Genomic DNA, 18,399 nt, shown 5'->3' with positions numbered 1-18,399 from the left:
AAACAATAAAAAACTGGACACTTACACCAAATATTGTTGGAGGGATCTGCCGGTGTGCAGAAAAGTAAACAGGTTTAACTGATTTTCCTGATAATAAATAAACAAAACAGGCTAAAGTTTTTTTTGTGATGTTTGTTTGATTGGATTGTTTGTGGGAGTACCATCTCCGTGATGCAGGTCAACGTCCACATAGAGGACCCTCTCGTACTTCTCCCTCAGTTTGAGGATTCCCAACACAGCATCGTTCACATAACAGAAACCTGACGCCTCATCCCTGGGAGACAGAAAGTGAGAATCAAAACTGTAGGGTTTGACAGTCGGAGCTTAGCATGGAGCGCCCCGTCAGCCCCATCAGTAGAACTGATGAGGACAGCTGGACATGCCTAAACTTGATTGAACTTCATCATCCACCTATCTTCTGTCTGAATAGCGGGACTTACTTCTTGGCATGGTGCCACCCTCCGGCCCAGTTGATGGCCACTTCACACTTTTTGTCCAGCAGACACTGGGCTGCTGTCAGTGTAGCGCCCCCTACTGCTGCTGCATAGTCATATATCCCCTCCACCACTGGACAGTCATAACCTGGAGAGAGAGAGATGCGTGTAGAAAAGCATAATCAAATATCAAAAATAATTACCAGAGCCCACATTTTTGCTGCATTTTTAAGCCTTTATTGTTGATAGGACAGCTTAGACTTGAAAGGGGAGAGAGAGTGTTTCCTAAAAAAAATGCACTTGAATATAAATAAAGAGGAATGTAAATCTTTTTGCCTTAACTTTTTTTTTTTTGGCACAGGCAGCACTTCTCAAGGCTAAATCGTGCCGTCATAAAAAAGGGTAAAGAAAACTGATGGGCTGTAAATGAAAATGATCAGAAAAAAAAGGGAACAAGGAAGACAGAAATGAGGGCGGTACATGGATGTGATCGCTGGAAAAGGGATTTGAAACAAAACAAAGAAACAATGAAGTGTGAAGTAAAATAAATGAAAGAGATAGTGGAGAGTGATGGCAAAGAGAGAAATGTCTCAATCCAGGAAAAGGTGGAGCAGTTCGCCTTTGTAACAAGACGGAAGGATGAACCCGAGAGGTGTGCAGAACACAAAAGGAGGAAGTAACAAGAGGGATGAGTCGAGGGCATAAATAAGCGCGATAATGGCCGAGGCCGAATGAAAGAAGGGAGGGAGACAGATAGGGAATGAGTCAAGGGAACAAAAACAAGCTGGGTGAAATTGAAGATTGGTCTAAAGTTAGAAATGTAAACTTTGGAGAAGGGTGGACTTTGGGGCAGCTCATCCAAGAACAACAGACCATGGTGGGATTTCTTTGACCGTGTCCCACCCAGTTGAGGCGGGACATTTTTATGTATTCCTATCTCAACCAAAATATACAAACGCCTGTACAGTTAGTGCAATTCAAAACCTTGACAGTGTACTGTGTACGCAGACATAAGCTTTTTGGATCTTGTGTTTTAGTGCCCTCTGCTGCCGACAAACAACTACTGCAGTGCTTGTTTAATAATAATAATACATTTTATTTATAATGCCCTTTACATTTCAAAAGGAAATCTCAAAGTGCTACATTTGTAGGGAGTTAAAACCATTTTCCAGAATATAATAAAATCAACATGCAATAATAAAACACCATAAAACTAAAATTAAAACAATGACTGTTTCCACATTAATCCCACTATTTTTTTATTATGCTTTAATAAACACCGGTGGCTACACAAACACATTGGTATAAAATCTGTCTGTAGTGAATAAGAAGGATCATCCAGTGCTATTTTGAGACAATAAAAGTGTCGATAGATGTTCTCTTGTAACCTGAATTCTGCTGCAATTCAAAGTAAATTGTTAAAGGTGTCCGATATAGGGTTTTAAATGGACACTCCACTGAATCTAAGTCATTTCCCCGGCTCACCGTTGCATACAGGATTTAGGTTAAAATTCTTACACTTTAGTACTTAAGTCAGGCTCCTGCATATGTGGCAACTTCGCCCATAAATTCCTCAAACCCCACCTAAGTCCTTAGCATCTGAAGAATGGAAGGCTCTGCTTCTACACTTACGGTCTGCTGTTTTTGTGGATTCTTTTCAAAATCGAATAAAAGACACACCTGTTCAGACGGGCGTTAAGTTGACCGATCTGCATTGTCAATATTATTGTGTAATAATGACTGTGTATCGCGTCCTCACTCTGCAATTTGTTTCTTGTGTTTGCCCCTGTAAAGCACTTTGTGACTTATGTCTGTGAAAAGCTCTTTATAAATACATTTTACTTCCTTACGTACTGGATTCCTACATGAAGCAGCATAGCAGATGGGTAGAATTAACAGCTTCCAATAACTAAGGTGAATAGATTATTCTGGCTGGTCAAAGTTAGTATTGGCTCTTCTCACCCAGGCCGTAGTCGACTGACTGGGGGTCATCGTTGTCTCCATCCTGGCTGATCTTGTGAAGATGCTCCAGGTAAGAGTCTGTGTGGAACTTGGCCATGTCCTCTATGGTTGCCACTTGAGGTTTAACGGTGCTGCAATAAAAATGGGGGGGGGGGGGACAAAAACAATAATAATGGTACATGCAACTTGGACAATAAGCATTGGCAGAGCAACTCATGCTGCTGAGAAATAAAATACTGTATGTACATAAAAGTACAGTAACCTGCAGACATCTGCAAGCTCTTTGTAGGAGACTACGACCTGGTGAGACATCACTTTCAGATCAGAAATGACCATGTGTGCAGCTTAAAGCTGCAGAAATATTGGCACCACAGTGCAGTAAAATAAAATGGCAACTGCACAGAAACTGCTGGATCAACAAAAATAAAATGCTGCATTGATATAGTGGATTGGAAATTGCGTGGATTGGGATATGGAGGGGAAAATACAACAATCACCCTCCTCAAGTTTAAAGAAAAGTGGTACAAGCTGTGAACTCAATGTCCATTTTTTCAATGTGCAAAGGAAACTTTGATGTAATAATCTAGTAAAATGGAGATCATCAACAAAAGGTAGAGGACAAAACGTGTCAGTGATCATACTGTGTGTGTTAGTAATGGCCTGGAGGGGTGTTGCATGTCTATGTTGTTGTATGGGACGAGGTTAGGGCAGTATGTTGTATTACTGTATGTTTATGCTAACCTTGTTCAGCTTTGTTGTCCTTGTTTTTAACCGTATGTGCATTTCTGTGTAAGTGCTTTGACAGCAATAAACAGCCGAAGTCAAAATGTGTTAACTTGGCCATTAAAACAGATTCTGATCTCTGTTAAGGTTAGAAAACTGACATTAGCTTCCACTCACCTCATGTGTTTAAGGAGTCCATAGGCTTCTATCAGTGAGTGGACCATACTCGCCTGGAAATGAACACGAAATTAAAAACACACACTGGAAAATGATAACAACAAAGCATGCGAGCTAGTGAGTTAATAGCCTGGTAGTAAACTAACGTTAGCCCTTCCAACTCACTCGGTTTGGCACTTTGGATAAACTGTCGCAAGTCTCGATGTATTCCGGGCTGTAAACATACGCGACCTTCCGTTTACCGCAGCTGTCATCATCACTGTCTCCTCTGCAACTCATTTAAGTGGTTTAAAATAAAAAGTAGTCGACGAAGACTGGAGCTAAAAGAAATTCACTGTGAAAAGATGCGAGCGGCGTCGTCTTCTCAGGTGTGGTGTTACACCGTCAACCTTCCCCCCCGGTAAAGTCGGTTCACCGCTCCGTTAGACGTTAGACGACGAGGAGAATATTTGAGACGTATACACGTATTTTGGGCGATTTTATCTCGTTTGAAAGACGGACATTTTGGTAACGGGTAATGGGACGGACAGGCTGAGCTTCTTCCTAACGGTTACAGGCTGTGAATCCAACGTTCCGCGCGCGGACGTATTTGTCCAGTGGATCGTACGCGGATGTAGAAGCATTCTGGGATTTCATTGTAGTTTTTTTCGCCTTTCTAGCTAACAACCTAAAGTTTCAAAACCGTTTGAAGCCAGATGAATAGCATAGGAAAAATATATCAAATATAGGTTTAATAAAATAATAATTGTTTTTTGTCAACGTTTAAGTTAAGACACGACTTAGGCCTATAAAATAAGACGATAAAGAACTATTTTTGACATGTTTTGACTATTTTCTCCACTTTTTGTCATAGATGACAAATAAGACATCAAATACAGTCTACTCCTCAAACTCAAAACCATTTTCTGCAATTCTCCATACAGTGAGGGTATACGCTACTGTCAAGTTATTTACAAGTACCCTTGATAGCTTTTCCGGTTAAAAAAATAAAAATATGTGTTAACAATTATGAGCACTGATACAGTGAAAGTATAGTCAAATGGATATCAATAAACATGCAAAGAAGTATGTGTGTTTTTCTTAACGTAACTTAATTTGAATGTTTCTGAGTGATTTCAAGCGAAGTTGCATAGTTGTTGTGGGAGATGTGCTGGGAAGATAAAATCAGTTGCATGACCCAGGTGGTCTAAAAGCTCATTTTAGGACAATAGACTTTAAAATATCTATCTGTTCTATTATTAGGACACTATATTTTCTTCTTTCTTTCAGTTCCACCCGTCGAAAAAAGGCCGTCTGATGGCAAGGTAAATCGGTGAAAATTTTCTAAATATACACTTAAAGGCCGAGTATGACCAGCTGCAGTGTGTGCGGATAAACTGCTTCCTCTTTGTATTTTGAGGTGATTTTTCTTTGTAATGTTAGACTATTTGTTGTGCAAATAGATTTGAATTATAACTGTTGTATATGGTTATCATATCACGGCCATGAAACAATCAGATTGCTTGATTTGAGCTACTTTTATAATATTTTATGATATACTGTACATTTTATTTTAGGACACTGTTTGTTGACATAACAATATCCGCCTTTCACCACAATGTGTAACTTTAAATTGTTAACAACTGCACTTCATAAGTTAGATTGTTAGATTTTTTTTTTTTTAAATTTTACAGCCTCCATGTCCCCAGAAAGAAAAAAACAGTAAAGTAGCACAGCGCTTTCTGACACGCTTTTATTTTGAAAGCCACATTTCTTATTGTTCCTGCTTCCTGTGACCAGCCGCAGCTTCAGGTTTCAACACTTTACTTGCTGGAACTTCGTCGCTGGCTGCCGCCGTCGAACTGTGTTTTTGGTTTTTAAGGCAGCAAGGCAGCCAGCCAGCCAGGCAACCAGGCAGCAGCTGCTCTACTCGCGTAGGAAGCTGCCCTCCTCTCTGCTGAAGTGGACGACCGAGAAGCGCCGAAGAAATGACGTTAATGTCGAGGATTTAGCGAGTGTGTGTGTGTGTGTGTGTGTTGAACACTTGAAGCCACCTGAAACTGAGCACAACTGTTGACTTGTCACAATGAGAAGCAGGAGCAACTCGGGCGTTAAACTGGACAACTATGCCCGGATGGTGCAACAAACTATCCTGCAGCACCAAGTGAGTATTTGATAATCACATTCAAAGTTAATCAACGTGTACGGTAAAGTAACGTTAGTTGCTTCATACCTGCAGGCAGGTTATGGTAGCTTGTTCAGAGAGCACAAAAAACACCAATATTTAAATGCATGTATAGTAGTTAATAATAGACAAGGCATCAGCACTCTATCACACACACACACACGCGCGCACACACGCACACGCACACACACACACACATATATTAACGTTACACACTCAGTAGGCCTACTTGTGAGTGTGTGTCTCAATTCAGTGGATCTTAATGAAGCTTTATAAGAGATGATTTGCACATGTTCACTTCTAAAGACCCTTATTAACATACATCCTGCGCTCTTAAGTATAGATATCATACCCATACGGGATTATGGCACCAAACCACTGGCATTAATCTGCAGCTACAACAGCCTCCACTCTTCTGGGAAGACTTGCCACAATATTTAGAAAAACCTATTTTGTTATTGACCTGGCTTTGTGCACATGGGCATTGTGATGTTTAAACAGGAAAGGGCCTTCCCCAAACCAGCACAAAGTTGGAAGATGTCTAAAATATCGTTGTATGCTTTAGCTCAACATTTCCCTTCATCTGAACTAAGATACCCAGTCCAAAACATGACAAACTCCATCCATGCAGGCCTACTAAACGTCCACTTACTTTTGGCCCCATAGGAAAACTACATGCCTGACCCCAACCCTTATCCTAAACTTAATCTAAACATACATGTAAACCCTCAAGGTCTTTTTAAAGATCATAAGGTCTAGAACTCAAATTGGTCCTCACAAAGATAGAAGTACAAGAACACATACCACTCACGTATTTTCCGTGTCTTCCTGTAGTACAGCAGGTTACAAAAAAAGTATAATAATAATGTATACTTTATTAATCCTGCAAGGGGAAATTACAATGTTTTCACTCTGTTGTTATTACACACGTTACACACAGGCCTGAACTACACACAGATGTTCAGGACCTACACATGCACTAATGGAGAGATGGCAGAGTGAGGGGGGGGGGGGGGCTGCCCATGGAAAGGCGCCTCGAGCAGTTGGGGCTTTGGTGCCTTGCTAAAGAGCACCTTGGCAGTACCCAGGAGGTGAACTGGTACCTCTCCAGCTACCAGTCCACCACCACACTTGGTCCGTATTGGGACTTGAACTAGCGGCTCGGCAAGGGGGCAGGACTCAGACTCTCTGTAAAGGGTATTTCTGATGTGTCACACATCAGAAATACACGTCTGATGTGTGTTTTTGAACTGCAGGAGGAGACCAAAACAAATACACAATAACATCATCCAGAATACTGAAAACAGAAATCAAACCAATTGAACCATCATTGAAAAAGACAAACCGTGTCACCTTTTTTCCAAAATGGCTACCAGTCAGCATACAGCTCACTGCACCAACGATCAAATGTGCTCTCTGAGAGACGAGGCTAGCTGCAGCCGATGATAAAGAGTAAGGAAACGTGTTGACAGTAAATCTATCTGTTGTTTTTCTTGGGGTAATATACGTCTTAGCCAGATATCTGCCGTGTGTAGTCTTTCAGCGGTCCATTCCATTAGTAAAGTAACCCAACACATGCTACTCTTAACACATAAATCACCCTAGTTACACTCACTTTTACACAAAGAAGAATGTCCATCATGTTGACTTCCTTGCTGGTGTATATGTGCAACTTACCCAGAAGCCACATTCCTCTCTGTTAATGATGAAACTCAACTTGATGATGAAAGACTGCCACTACTTGACTAAAAAGAGGAATAAAAAAACATCTTTTGGAAATTGTTCTTTATGCCTTAATTAAAAAAATAGGAAACACATCAACCTTGTATGCATGTTGTATGTACCGTATATAAATAAATGTTCTTCCTTAAAACACAGGGTGCATTTAGTATACCCCGATGTGAAATTCCCATAGAGCCAGGCAGATTTTTATTTTTATAGGCCAGTTATTTCATGGATCCAGGAATTAAAATACCCCCCCCCCCCCCCCCACATCATCATCCCACACCCTTCACCATACCTAGAGATTGGCATGGTGTTATTTCAGTTAGAATAATAGCTGGTTTGATTTGCATTGAGCAATGATTTTATGGAAAGTTCCCCATGCAAGGAGCAGATGTGTCTTAATAGATTTATTTTATTTAATGTTCCAATGTAACAAAAAGTTGAATTTTCTGCTACAACAGGACAATCACAGTTTGTAGTAAATGAAGTCCTCTGGTGGTGGGAACAGTTTGGATATGAGTTATGTAAAAACTGAAACTATTAGTTGACGTAGAGCAGCCATATTAATATTTGTTTGACTTTTAGGTGGCAGTAACAATTTCAATCTGTGCAACATACAACCCCTATTTTGATTTAGACCCTCAATATGAACATTTCACATATGCCACCTTATCTTGTGTGTGTGTGTGTGTGTGTGTGTGTGTGTGTGTGTGTGTGTGTGTGTGTGTGTGTGTGTATACCTGCTTTTTTCTTAGTCTTGTGAAGTAGTTTTTTCTCATATTATAGATTTAATTTATAGAATCAATTGTAGGAATTAATTGACAGATTAACCAATGGCAACTCTTAGTTACTTGCAGTCCGAGTTCATGGATTACTAAATGAAGACATAAAAGGGGACAATGCAAACAGGCACTTGTCCCCCAAAGTAATACTTCAACAGTTAAACTAAATTGTTTGAATACCAAATATAATCCCATTTTGACTTCACATTTTATGAATTATAACCAGTTTTCTTTTTCAAAATAAACAAATCAATTCCCCGGCTGTTATACTAAAATAAAAATATATTCTAGCTGTATATTCTGTTGAGCTGCACAAGTCAATGTGGAGCCCCTGAAGCAGTTGACCTCGACATCACAGTGTCGGACGCGTCTTACTTGTTTGCGTTACCATCCGACCTGTGACCTTTAACCCCTGTGTGTGTGTGTGTGTGTGTGGTGTGTGTGTGTGTGTGTGTGTGTGTGTGTGTGTGTGTGTGTGTGTGTGTGTGTGTGTGTGTGTGTGTGTGTGTGTGTGTGTGTGTGTGTGTGTGTGTGTGTGTGTGTGTGTGTGTGTGTGTGTGTGTGTGTGTGTGTGTGTGTGTGTGTGTGTGTGTCTGACAGGATCCAGTGACGGGTCTTCTGCCGGGCAGCCCTGAACAGTCTCACTCCTGGGTCAGAGACAATGTTTATTGCGTCCTGTCTGTGTGGGCGCTCAGTCTGGCCTACAGGAAGAACGCTGACCGGGACGAAGACAAGGCCAAGGCCTACGAACTGGAGCAGGTAGGTGTGTCTGTACATCTGGTTAAAAATCAACTATCAAGATATTTTTGACCAAATGCATCAATGTCGATATTGCAGCGATAATGCAACGTTGACTTGAATTCACCATACCTAGATATAGGCATGGTGTACTTTCCATAAAATCATCTCGCAAATCAAACCAGCTATTAGGCTGATTGAAATAAAATCATGCCAATCTCTACGTATGGTGAGGGGTATGTGATGATGTGGGGGGGGGGGGGGGGGGGGGGGCTATTTTAATTCCAAAGGCCAAGGGAACTTTATCAGGATACATAGTATCCTGATCCATGAAATAACTGGCCTTTAATAACAAAAATGGGCCTGCCTCTATGGGGATTTAACATAGGGTTGTGTATACTTATGTCCCCTGTATTTTAAGGAAGAACATTTATGTATTTACAATACATCATTCATTCCTAAATGAAAATTGGTTTACCTAAAGGTTGGATTTTTTCTATTTTTTTGAATTAAGGCATTAAGATAAATTTCCAAATGAGTATTTTTTTATTCCTCTTTTTAGTCAACTTTAGCATGGGTTCATAAACCTATGAACAGCATTGTATATAATAATAGATTGATACTTGGCGTCTGTGTATTGCCACGGAAAGTATCGTGACACAACGCTGTATTGAGTTTTCCCTCCACTCCTACACTTTACTGTAATGCAGCTTTAAAAACCAAGTAAAGAACACTTGTGACATATTTATATTACAATATCCCAAAATCAAGACGATATCTAGCCTCATACATCGATGTTGACGTAATACCAATATATTGCCCAGCCCTATGTGTCTGTGTTTGGGCTTATGAAAAAGAAGATGGTGGGACTTACAGTCCCATTGCAGTGTTTCTCTCTCTGCGGATTCGGGTCCCTTGTTTCTCTGCCTGAACCCCAGGAACAATGTCTTTAAATGCTGAACTCCAGCCATTTCTCTCTCTTTCTCCAGAGTGTGGTGAAGCTAATGAGAGGCATCCTTCAGTGCATAATGAGGCAGGTTTGTATTTCAAAGTATTTTTTGACACCCTTTCCCATTTTGCTCTATTCTTGAGCTATAAAAAATGTTTGTGACACGCACCTTGTCCTCGGTGTCTTTCTCTCACACACATACAAAGACACAGAGGACGGGATGAGCAGTCAACACAGGAGTTGGACAGTGTCCCAGCTACAGCAGTCAATAAAAGTAGAGGTTAAACTGCAGCCAAAGCACCTCTTTTAGGCCTAATCTATTTCTTTATTCCTACTTCTTCTCATAATAGAGAAGTGTTCTGCTACCAGATTTGGAAAGGTTTTAGTTAAATGTAATTTGTTTCTTCTCAGTCTGTATTCATTGCATTCATTACAACCTATGCGTTGCATTAGTCTGATAAGGTAACAGTTAGTAATTCCTCATCATATAGTCATCATACAATCATTAATGCAAGGATATATAAAATAGTCTGGTTTGGTACAGTATATAGCACCTTTTCATTTTTTTCAGATCCAACTACGAAACTGTAGATAAAATAAGCATATGTAATGAGAATAAAATTCCTGAAAATTCCAGGTTCTACATCACGTTGATGCATATTTTGCCTGCAAGACGTACTTTCTAATCCAGTCTGAGACATTAAAGGATGTTTATCACAATACAAACAATAATCTCATGGTAAATGTTGTGTTATTGCCCAATCACTCGCATTATAATTTACTGCTCTGATGCTTAAAATATCAGTTTATGTTTATTCAGCTTTATTTGCCTCCTCGTGATTTCTTTTGTTGGATACGTTATTTCTTTCTTGTAGCTGGATAAGGTGGAGAAGTTTAAGTACAGCAGAAGTACCTCCGACTCACTCCATGCCAAGTACAACACCAAGACCTGTGCTCCGGTTGTCGGGGACGACGAGTGGGGTCACCTGCAGGTCGACGCCACCTCACTCTTCCTGCTCTTCCTCGCTCAGATGACCGCATCCGGTAAATGTGCAACAGAGAGACATTTTCATGTTAAATGTCGATGAATCTTCGCAGGAAGACTACAGTATATTCTGCATTTCCCTGTTGTACCTGATACACGTTTTGTTGTGTTTCAGCATGTGCTAGTTTTGACAGCTATTTTTAGATTTGAAAAGATAAGTGTGTTTTAATTTGCTTTTTAATCTTCATCCTGTCGTTTCGTATCAATTCTTCATCAAGAAAACCCACGAAAACAGTTGACACGTTAGTCTCGTAGTAGTCGTCATCAATACCACAGTTAACAACATCTTGACAGATGTTTGAGGTTTTAACTTTAACCGCTGAATATCTTAAGTTGTGTGGTACTGACTTTGTGTGTGCGTGTGTGTACTAGGTCTCCATATTGTCTACACCCAGGATGAAGTGGACGTAGTTCAGAATCTCATGTTCTACATTGAGGCGGCTTACAAAGTGGCTGTAAGTGTTCATTCACTGTCAAAACAAACAACACAGACAAGGACAAATCCTCTCCAGACTGTACACCTTCATTCCTGGATCCAGTTTAATAATTGCCGTATCATTTTCTGGATCCATTAATGTCACATTCAGGCTGTCTTCTTCTTCTTTTCTGCTTCCTCACAGGATTATGGGATGTGGGAACGAGGAGACAAAACCAACCAGGGCATCACTGAGATAAACGCTAGCTCTATAGGCATGGCCAAGGTTGTTAACACACACCCACACCGTACACACACACACACACACACCGTACACACACACACACACACACCCCGTACTCACACACACACACACCGTACTCACACACACACACACACCCCGTACTCACACACACACACACACACACACCGTATTCACACCATACACACACATACCATTGTACTCACACAACACACACACACATACCGTACTCACACCATACACACTAGAGTGCGGATCGGGCCGGATTTTTCTGTCCGAGCCCGGCCCGCGTCCGACAGAGCAGTAACCGAACCCGACCCGAGCCCGACAGGCATTAAGATATTTATGTCCGAGCCCGACCCTAGCCCGACACAGTTAAAATCGCATTTGTTTCTCATACTAATGACACATGTACGTTTGTTTGTGTGGAAAGCCGCTTTCATTAAGCAATTGTAGGAAGGCATTCGGAAATGTCAACAGATGAGCGCATCAATGCACACGGGGCAACAAGCGCCATTACCTACATAATAAGCTGTTTTAAATTCAAAATGTTCAATGCCTTATCACGCTGATGTGACCGAGCCCGACCCGAACTCAAGCATCCTTTCTAAAAATCTGTTCAAACCCGGCCGGGCCCGTCGGGCTCGGGTCGGGTATCCATCCTCTAATACACACACATACACACATCACACATTCTGAATAATTACTGGGAAATTGTTCAGATTTAGGGTAAATGAATGAGTGTCAAAAGAGATATTCAATATGGGTATAAAAGTAACATAATAAAAAATAAAAAGTTAAATAGAAGTAAATTAAAATAGGTTAAAAAGTAAGATTGGTTTAGAAGACTATTTTGCTTAAACAATGGATTGTGCAAATGTTATTTTAGTGTCAACATAAAGTACAGTATAAATATAATTACCAGCAGTGAATAAAGAACAGATATTGCTCATGTAACTGAGTAATATTGTACACAATTGTCCAAGAATATTGAGATTGAGATTTGATGTGATAGAAACGTGAAGAAACACAGTGTTTCACTGGACTGTGATGTTAGAGTGAGGAGAGCAGCGGGAAGAGGTACAGTAGATGGAGGAGAAAACAGCCGGAGCGCTGAGTGAGGACAGAGTTTCCCTCCACAGAGACGGAACAGGTGCTCCAATAAAAAAAAATCTCTGGCTCGTAGGGAAAGGTGTCTAGTCACTGCAGCGGCCTTTAAGCTGACCTTTAGACGGCCCAGACTCTGGAGGGACTTTGTTTTGTTTTGGTTCTGAAAGTAGCAACCGCAGTAGCACCGATACATCCTGATGTCAGTGTAGATCAATATAATGCTGCTGTCGGATAAAATCCTTCAGTTGAAATCTCTCTCAAAGAACGAGTCATTTTTAGCTTAACAGGAACATGTTTGTTTAATGTTAATGGATATTTAAAAGTTTCATTGCATAAAAAAAAGTCCATACAAATCCTGATCCTTGTGAGGAAGTTTTCACACAACAGGAATCTCTCTCTCTCTCTCTCTCTCTCTCTCTCTCTCTCTCTCTCCTCTCTCTCCTCTCCTTCTCCTCTCTCGTCTCTCTCTCCTCTCCTCTCTCTCTCCTCTCTCTCCTCTCTCTCTCTCTCCTCTCTCCTCTCTCTCTCTCTCTCTCTCTCTCTCTCTCTCTCTCTCTCTCTCTCTCTCTCTCTCTGTGTGTGCGCGCGCACGACCCGGCCTCCGTCCTTGGCCCGCAGTGTACAGGAGGTATCAGGTTCTCTGTGGTCCTCCAGGAATGGCCTCCCACTCCGAAATAACACAGTACTCATAGTGCCCAGGACACACACAGGGAATCAGATTCAGAATGCTTTATTTATCCCCTCAGGGAAAATGTTCAGTTCAGTCAGATTCATGGTAAAAGTAGGAGAAAGAAAAGACATAGATAATGAGTGTATACGCTGACACACACGCACACGCACACACAGTTTAATTTAAGACTTTAGAAAGAGGCAGGTGATCCCTGCTCCAGTTATTACGTGTTGTTATTGGTAGGGCCGGCAGTACGTCAGTCCCCGTATGGTATGGGAGTACAGAGTGTGGACTGGGAGCTAAAGAGGTACCAGTTCCCTTCCTGTGCACTGCCAAGGTGCCCTTGAGCAAGCAATGGGCCCTCGCTCTGACATACAGTATGTAATGTGTAAGCAAACAACAGATTGAAAAAGGTAATTTCCCTTTGAGGGAGCTTGAATCTTTTTTATTTATTTATTTTATAATTAATTGTATAATGAAATCTGGATTTATTTATAGAAATAATATCCCAGGAGCAATATTTTATATATTCAATACCAAACAGTGGATTTCTGTAAAAAATCTGGGAACAAGATCAACTTTATTAACGCTTAACTGCATGAATCTTTCACTTTAGCAAAAAGTACAATATTTGCTTCTAAGATGCAGGGGTACAAAGTACCATAAAATGGAAATATTTAAATAAAGTTAAGTACAATAAATGTACTATAATGATGTCTTGTTTTTAATGAGGGTAAAAAGACGTACTGATGAACGTATGCATGTGTTGTAATTTTTGTTGTTGCTTTTTGTATGTACGTTGGCGTATTGCTAATTGTATTTTAATTTTTTATTTTATTTTTCTTCCACTCCTCTGTTGTTACGTAATGATTGTGTTACATGTTGGGACCCCCCACCGAAATCGAGATGATACATCTCAAGGGGTTTATCCTGATAAACAAATGTGAATATGACTGCTGTGCGTCCTCCAGGCAGCTCTGGAGGCTTTGGACGAACTCAACCTGTTCGGAGCAAAAGGAGGACCTGGATCTGTCGTCCACGCGTTGGCTGACGACATACAGCACTGCCAGGTACACACACACACACACACACACACACACACACACACACACACACACTCACACACTCACGCACAGATGAAAAATATTATTACAGAGTTTCTGTGGGGTCTTAAACAGTCTTTAAAAAAAGTAAGTATTTGTATGCATAAAATGTCTTACATTCGCTATTGCTATATATATAAATATATTTTAAATTATTTTAAATGGGTCTTTTTCTTTCCTTTTTTAATTCTGTGGTTTCTGTTGCTCTTCCAAATATAATTCACTGCATTACGACTATAAATGAGACCAAAGTACCTCTTGAATTGCAGCCAATTTAGACACCAGTCCTATAATGCTAATGAGGAAATCAAAGGAATTGTTTCAGACAATGTTTACGGACTCTGTTTAGGGACTCTGACATCTGACTTTGTTTTTGATGTCATCATATATGTCTTTAATTACATTCATAATGACTTTCCTTCCACCGTCCTCAGTCCATCCTGACCTCGATGTTACCCAGAGCGTCCATCTCTAAAGAGGTGGACGCCGGAGTCCTGGCGATCATCTCGTACCCCGCCTTCGCTGTGGATGACATCAGCATCGTCAACATGACCAAGGAGGAGATCATCTCTAAACTGCAGGTGCAGAGAAGTGCAGTGAGATAGCAAAAAGAGGTGCTGCCCACACTAACACACTGTGTGATTGCTGACTTCCTCTCTTGGTCTGTTCAGGGTCGATACGGCTGCTGCAGGTTTCTCAGAGACGGACACAAAACACCTAAAGAGGTAAACCGTTTGTTGTGGTTTATGCTAATCTATTTAACTCACTTTGTTCAGATAAGCATTGGAGGAATATGTCATTCCATGGCCTCTGTTTCTTACCTCAGCAGAACAATATCTGTTTCTTTTCTCTGCTGTCCATTTATTAATAAATTGTTTTGAACATAAAGATGAGAGGAACTTGATTCAGTTAGGGAGAAGTAAGGTGTACAGTGGTTACATAAAGCAATGGGTGGTAGGAACCGGGAGGACTTAAAGGTCCCATGACATGGTCCTCATTTGATGCTTTTATATAGACCTTAGTGGTCCCCTAATACTGTATCTGAAGTCTCTTTTATATAGTCCTTAGTGGTCCCCTAATACTGTATCTGAAGTCTCATTTATATAGACCTTAGTGGTCCCCTAATACTGGATCTGAAGTCTCTTTTATATAGACCTTAGTGGTCCCCTAATACTGGATCTGAAGTCTCTTTCCAATAGACCTTAGTGGTCCCCTAATACTGTATTTAAGGTGGAGGCTGGGTGTGTCGCCTTGACCAACTGACACTTTGCTCATTTGAAAGCCAAGATGTCTCTTTGTCATAGGGGAACAAAATTCTCTTGATGTGCAAAGCAGAGAAAGGGGAGGTAACCTTGCTCCGTGTGACCTCATAAGGAGCAAGATTCCAGATGGGTCCATCTGAGCTTTTATTTTCTCAAAGGCAGGGCAGGATACCCAGGGCTCGGTTTACACCCATCGCCATTTCTAGCCTCCGCGGGACCATAGCCAGGCTGGGGAAACTCATATTAATGTTAAAAAACCTCCAAAGTGAATTTTTTATGCCATGGGACCTTTTTAAAAGAAACATAAAAATGGAAAATGTCAATAATAATCACACCATTGACCGAAAAAAAAAAAAAAAAGGAGAAATTTTCAACATTGAAGTAATTTTTCAGGGTCCTTTGACAAATAGACATTACTAATTGTTTTAATATCTTAAGGAAGTCTAGCCTAGCCTTATCTAGTCTAGCTTTGCATATTTGACCCATTTAGTCCAAAATTTACATGGCCTCTCTGTTTTGTGTTATCATCATTAAATGGCAAAATGTCTTGTTTTGACTATTTATGGCGTATTCAAGGAAATTTGTGACTCTTGTTTAAAGGTTTAAACTCCCTTCTTCTTTCAGTCCCTTTCCTCTTTATTTTCTTCTGAACCTCAGCAGCTCTCAGTAGACACAGCCACATTAAGCAGAAGGCTAAATGAATTGAAACCCGTCTGGTCCCAGAGGCCAGCGTGGGGCTGCTCTGGCTGTCGGAGCGTTGCTTAGCTCTTACATAACGGGAACTTGGAGGAGGCCGTTGGGTTTAACGGACTGTAGCAAAAGTTCTTCACGTTTTCTCTCTTTGGATAGAAAATAAGTTGTCAGAGTAGCTAAAAATAAATTCTTAAACTTCTCTCTGCGCTTTTAGTCATGCTGTTTGGCTTTGTTTTTTTATTTTATTGAACATTATAATAAAATATCTTAGACTACAATAAAGTCTTGGACTTACTTCCATTGTTGTCCCTGGTGGTTTCACTGTCCATCATCTTTTTGTCAAGACAGAGTAGACATTAAATGTCTGACATTTTGGCTTATTAGAAAAATAGAAACAAACACAATTTGAAGAGTGTATCATATGAACCAACTGCTCTATTAGGAAGCAGACCCCCCCACCTCTCCCCCCACAAAAAAATGTTTACACACAAGTTGCAACACTAACCCATTTACCATCTACTGCTGTGGTGTCTCATTGCCCTGTAGAGCTGCTGAGGGACCAATCTGTGCATGCTAAAGGTTGGTTATACAGAGCCGCTTCCAGTTATCAGTGTGTGGGACAGCCAAGTGGTAAAGTTGAATATGTGTGCTCTGCAGAAGATTTCCTGGAGTTCTGAGAGTTACAGAAATGCAGATTTCTGGCGCAAAGAAAATAAATTGTTCTTTAAAGGATCCAAACTCAAGCAACGCTAGTATAAAGAATAACTTTTTATCCGCCTCACTCAGTCCTGCTCAGCTTGTATGATTTATTATTTGTGTAACAGGGTGGGCCTTCTCATAGAGAACTCTATAACATGCCCCTTCAGGGATCAATAGAATATTACATGCACATTATTATATTCTGCCCTAACACACACATTGTTGTATATTGATCCCCAGGATCCAAACCGTCTGTATTACGAGTCTGCAGAACTGAAGCTGTTTGAAAACATTGAGTGCGAGTGGCCGCTGTTCTGGACCTACCTCATCCTGGATGGCATCTTTATCAACAGCCCTGAGCAGGTAATTTACATCAGTGTTTGTTTCCAAGCATCATACTTTTGACAGTATGTACACACACATCTGTGGATGTTGTCGGTGTACATGTTTGATATGAACTCATCCAGGTGCAGGAGTACCAGGAGGCTCTGGAGGGCATCCTGATCAAACAGAAAGACGGGATACGACTGCTGCCAGAGCTCTACAGTGTCCCCCCAGATAAGGTAATGCCTTTTAGGGAAGGTGGAGACTTCTGTATTGTCAGTAAAAAGCAGGAACCCTCGCTTGAATGCATGGCTTGGAGGTAGGGATGTAGAAATTCAATATTTTAAAGCGTGATTTATGCCTCTGCGTTAAATCACCCTACACCCTACGCCGTAGCCTGACGGCGCTCGGCTGTGGCTTGGTAGCGTTGCATTTCCTCTGACTCATTTCCTGGTTCTCCTTCTCCATAAACAACACGACATCAAGTAGAGGGTTAACTTTGCTGCTACAGATTTCCCACCGTGGTCAGAAAGCACAGGGGAGGCACTTTGTTCCTCTCACTGTGACTCTAGAGTCGGCACTCTCTCCAAAATAAATCATCTCTCACTCGCTCTACCAAACACTCCCCACAGACACATACACACACACACACATGCCAACGCTGCTATTCTCTTAAAGAAATTGGCTCACACACCCCAATGCACAAGTATAAACTTCAGGCCACCTACGTAGACTACAGAGAAAGCGCTGCGTGGAGCCTCCACAGGACCATAAATCTTGCTTTAGGCAGAAACCAAATTGCCTTTTTTAGTATTGTGTATTGAAAAATGCTTCGCCATTCAACACCAAATTTAAATACTTAAGGAGCGAATTTCATTAGCATCAGTGAGCCAATAAGCATGCAGCATGCTTCAGATCTAATAATGCTGGTGATTGCAGTCTAATGTTAAGATGTGTAATGTTGCAATTTCTTTTTGGGAAAATGGATTTTATAAAAATGGAATTGAAATAATTTTAGGAACCGCTGTCCAAGTCACAGTATTAGTATCGCTATCCAAAAAAGAAAGAAATGTAAACGATAGCCGGCCCTACTTGGATACTTTTTTAAATGTGCTCATATTGTTTATTTCTGAATTTTATTATTCCTTTGTTCTCACTAAGA

The 18,399-nt window shown here is 40.8% G+C and overlaps 2 protein-coding genes across 14 annotated transcripts in view; one reads left to right on the top strand and one right to left on the bottom strand.

Annotated features, from left to right (window-relative positions):
• Nucleotides 1-3,869, bottom strand: part of hdac8 (histone deacetylase 8) — a 26,819-nt gene extending 22,950 nt beyond the window's left edge. The window contains exons 1-5 of the mRNA XM_032499442.1: nucleotides 3,462-3,869; nucleotides 3,297-3,349; nucleotides 2,397-2,527; nucleotides 441-582; nucleotides 162-274 (exon numbers count right to left, since the gene is read on the bottom strand). Coding sequence (XP_032355333.1) covers nucleotides 162-274; nucleotides 441-582; nucleotides 2,397-2,527; nucleotides 3,297-3,349; nucleotides 3,462-3,575 — 553 coding nt within the window. The 5' untranslated portion in view covers nucleotides 3,576-3,869. The remainder of the gene's footprint in view (nucleotides 1-161; nucleotides 275-440; nucleotides 583-2,396; nucleotides 2,528-3,296; nucleotides 3,350-3,461) is intronic.
• Nucleotides 3,870-5,106: 1,237 nt separating this feature from the next.
• Nucleotides 5,107-18,399, top strand: part of phka1a (phosphorylase kinase, alpha 1a (muscle)) — a 33,118-nt gene continuing 19,825 nt past the window's right edge. For 7 of the 13 annotated variants that reach the window (XM_032499394.1, XM_032499391.1, XM_032499389.1 and 4 more), the window contains exons 1-11: nucleotides 5,108-5,439; nucleotides 8,568-8,726; nucleotides 9,695-9,742; nucleotides 10,530-10,698; nucleotides 11,072-11,154; nucleotides 11,320-11,400; nucleotides 14,128-14,226; nucleotides 14,694-14,840; nucleotides 14,931-14,984; nucleotides 17,154-17,276; nucleotides 17,381-17,476. In XM_032499394.1, coding sequence (XP_032355285.1) covers nucleotides 5,362-5,439; nucleotides 8,568-8,726; nucleotides 9,695-9,742; nucleotides 10,530-10,698; nucleotides 11,072-11,154; nucleotides 11,320-11,400; nucleotides 14,128-14,226; nucleotides 14,694-14,840; nucleotides 14,931-14,984; nucleotides 17,154-17,276; nucleotides 17,381-17,476 — 1,137 coding nt within the window. In that variant the 5' untranslated portion in view covers nucleotides 5,108-5,361. Of the gene's footprint in view, nucleotides 5,440-8,567; nucleotides 8,727-9,694; nucleotides 9,743-10,529; nucleotides 10,699-11,071; nucleotides 11,155-11,319; nucleotides 11,401-14,127; nucleotides 14,227-14,693; nucleotides 14,841-14,930; nucleotides 14,985-17,153; nucleotides 17,277-17,380; nucleotides 17,477-18,399 lie in introns of all 13 variants that reach the window. The other 6 variants (XM_032499397.1, XM_032499396.1, XM_032499395.1 and 3 more) reach the window with 2 other exon arrangements.

Source organism: Etheostoma spectabile, chromosome 19 (genome assembly GCF_008692095.1).
Source record: "Etheostoma spectabile isolate EspeVRDwgs_2016 chromosome 19, UIUC_Espe_1.0, whole genome shotgun sequence".
In the NCBI taxonomy this organism is placed as follows: domain Eukaryota; kingdom Metazoa; phylum Chordata; class Actinopteri; order Perciformes; family Percidae; genus Etheostoma; species Etheostoma spectabile.
Note: the sequence above shows the minus strand (reverse complement) of the source record. Positions and strands in the feature narration are given on the sequence as shown.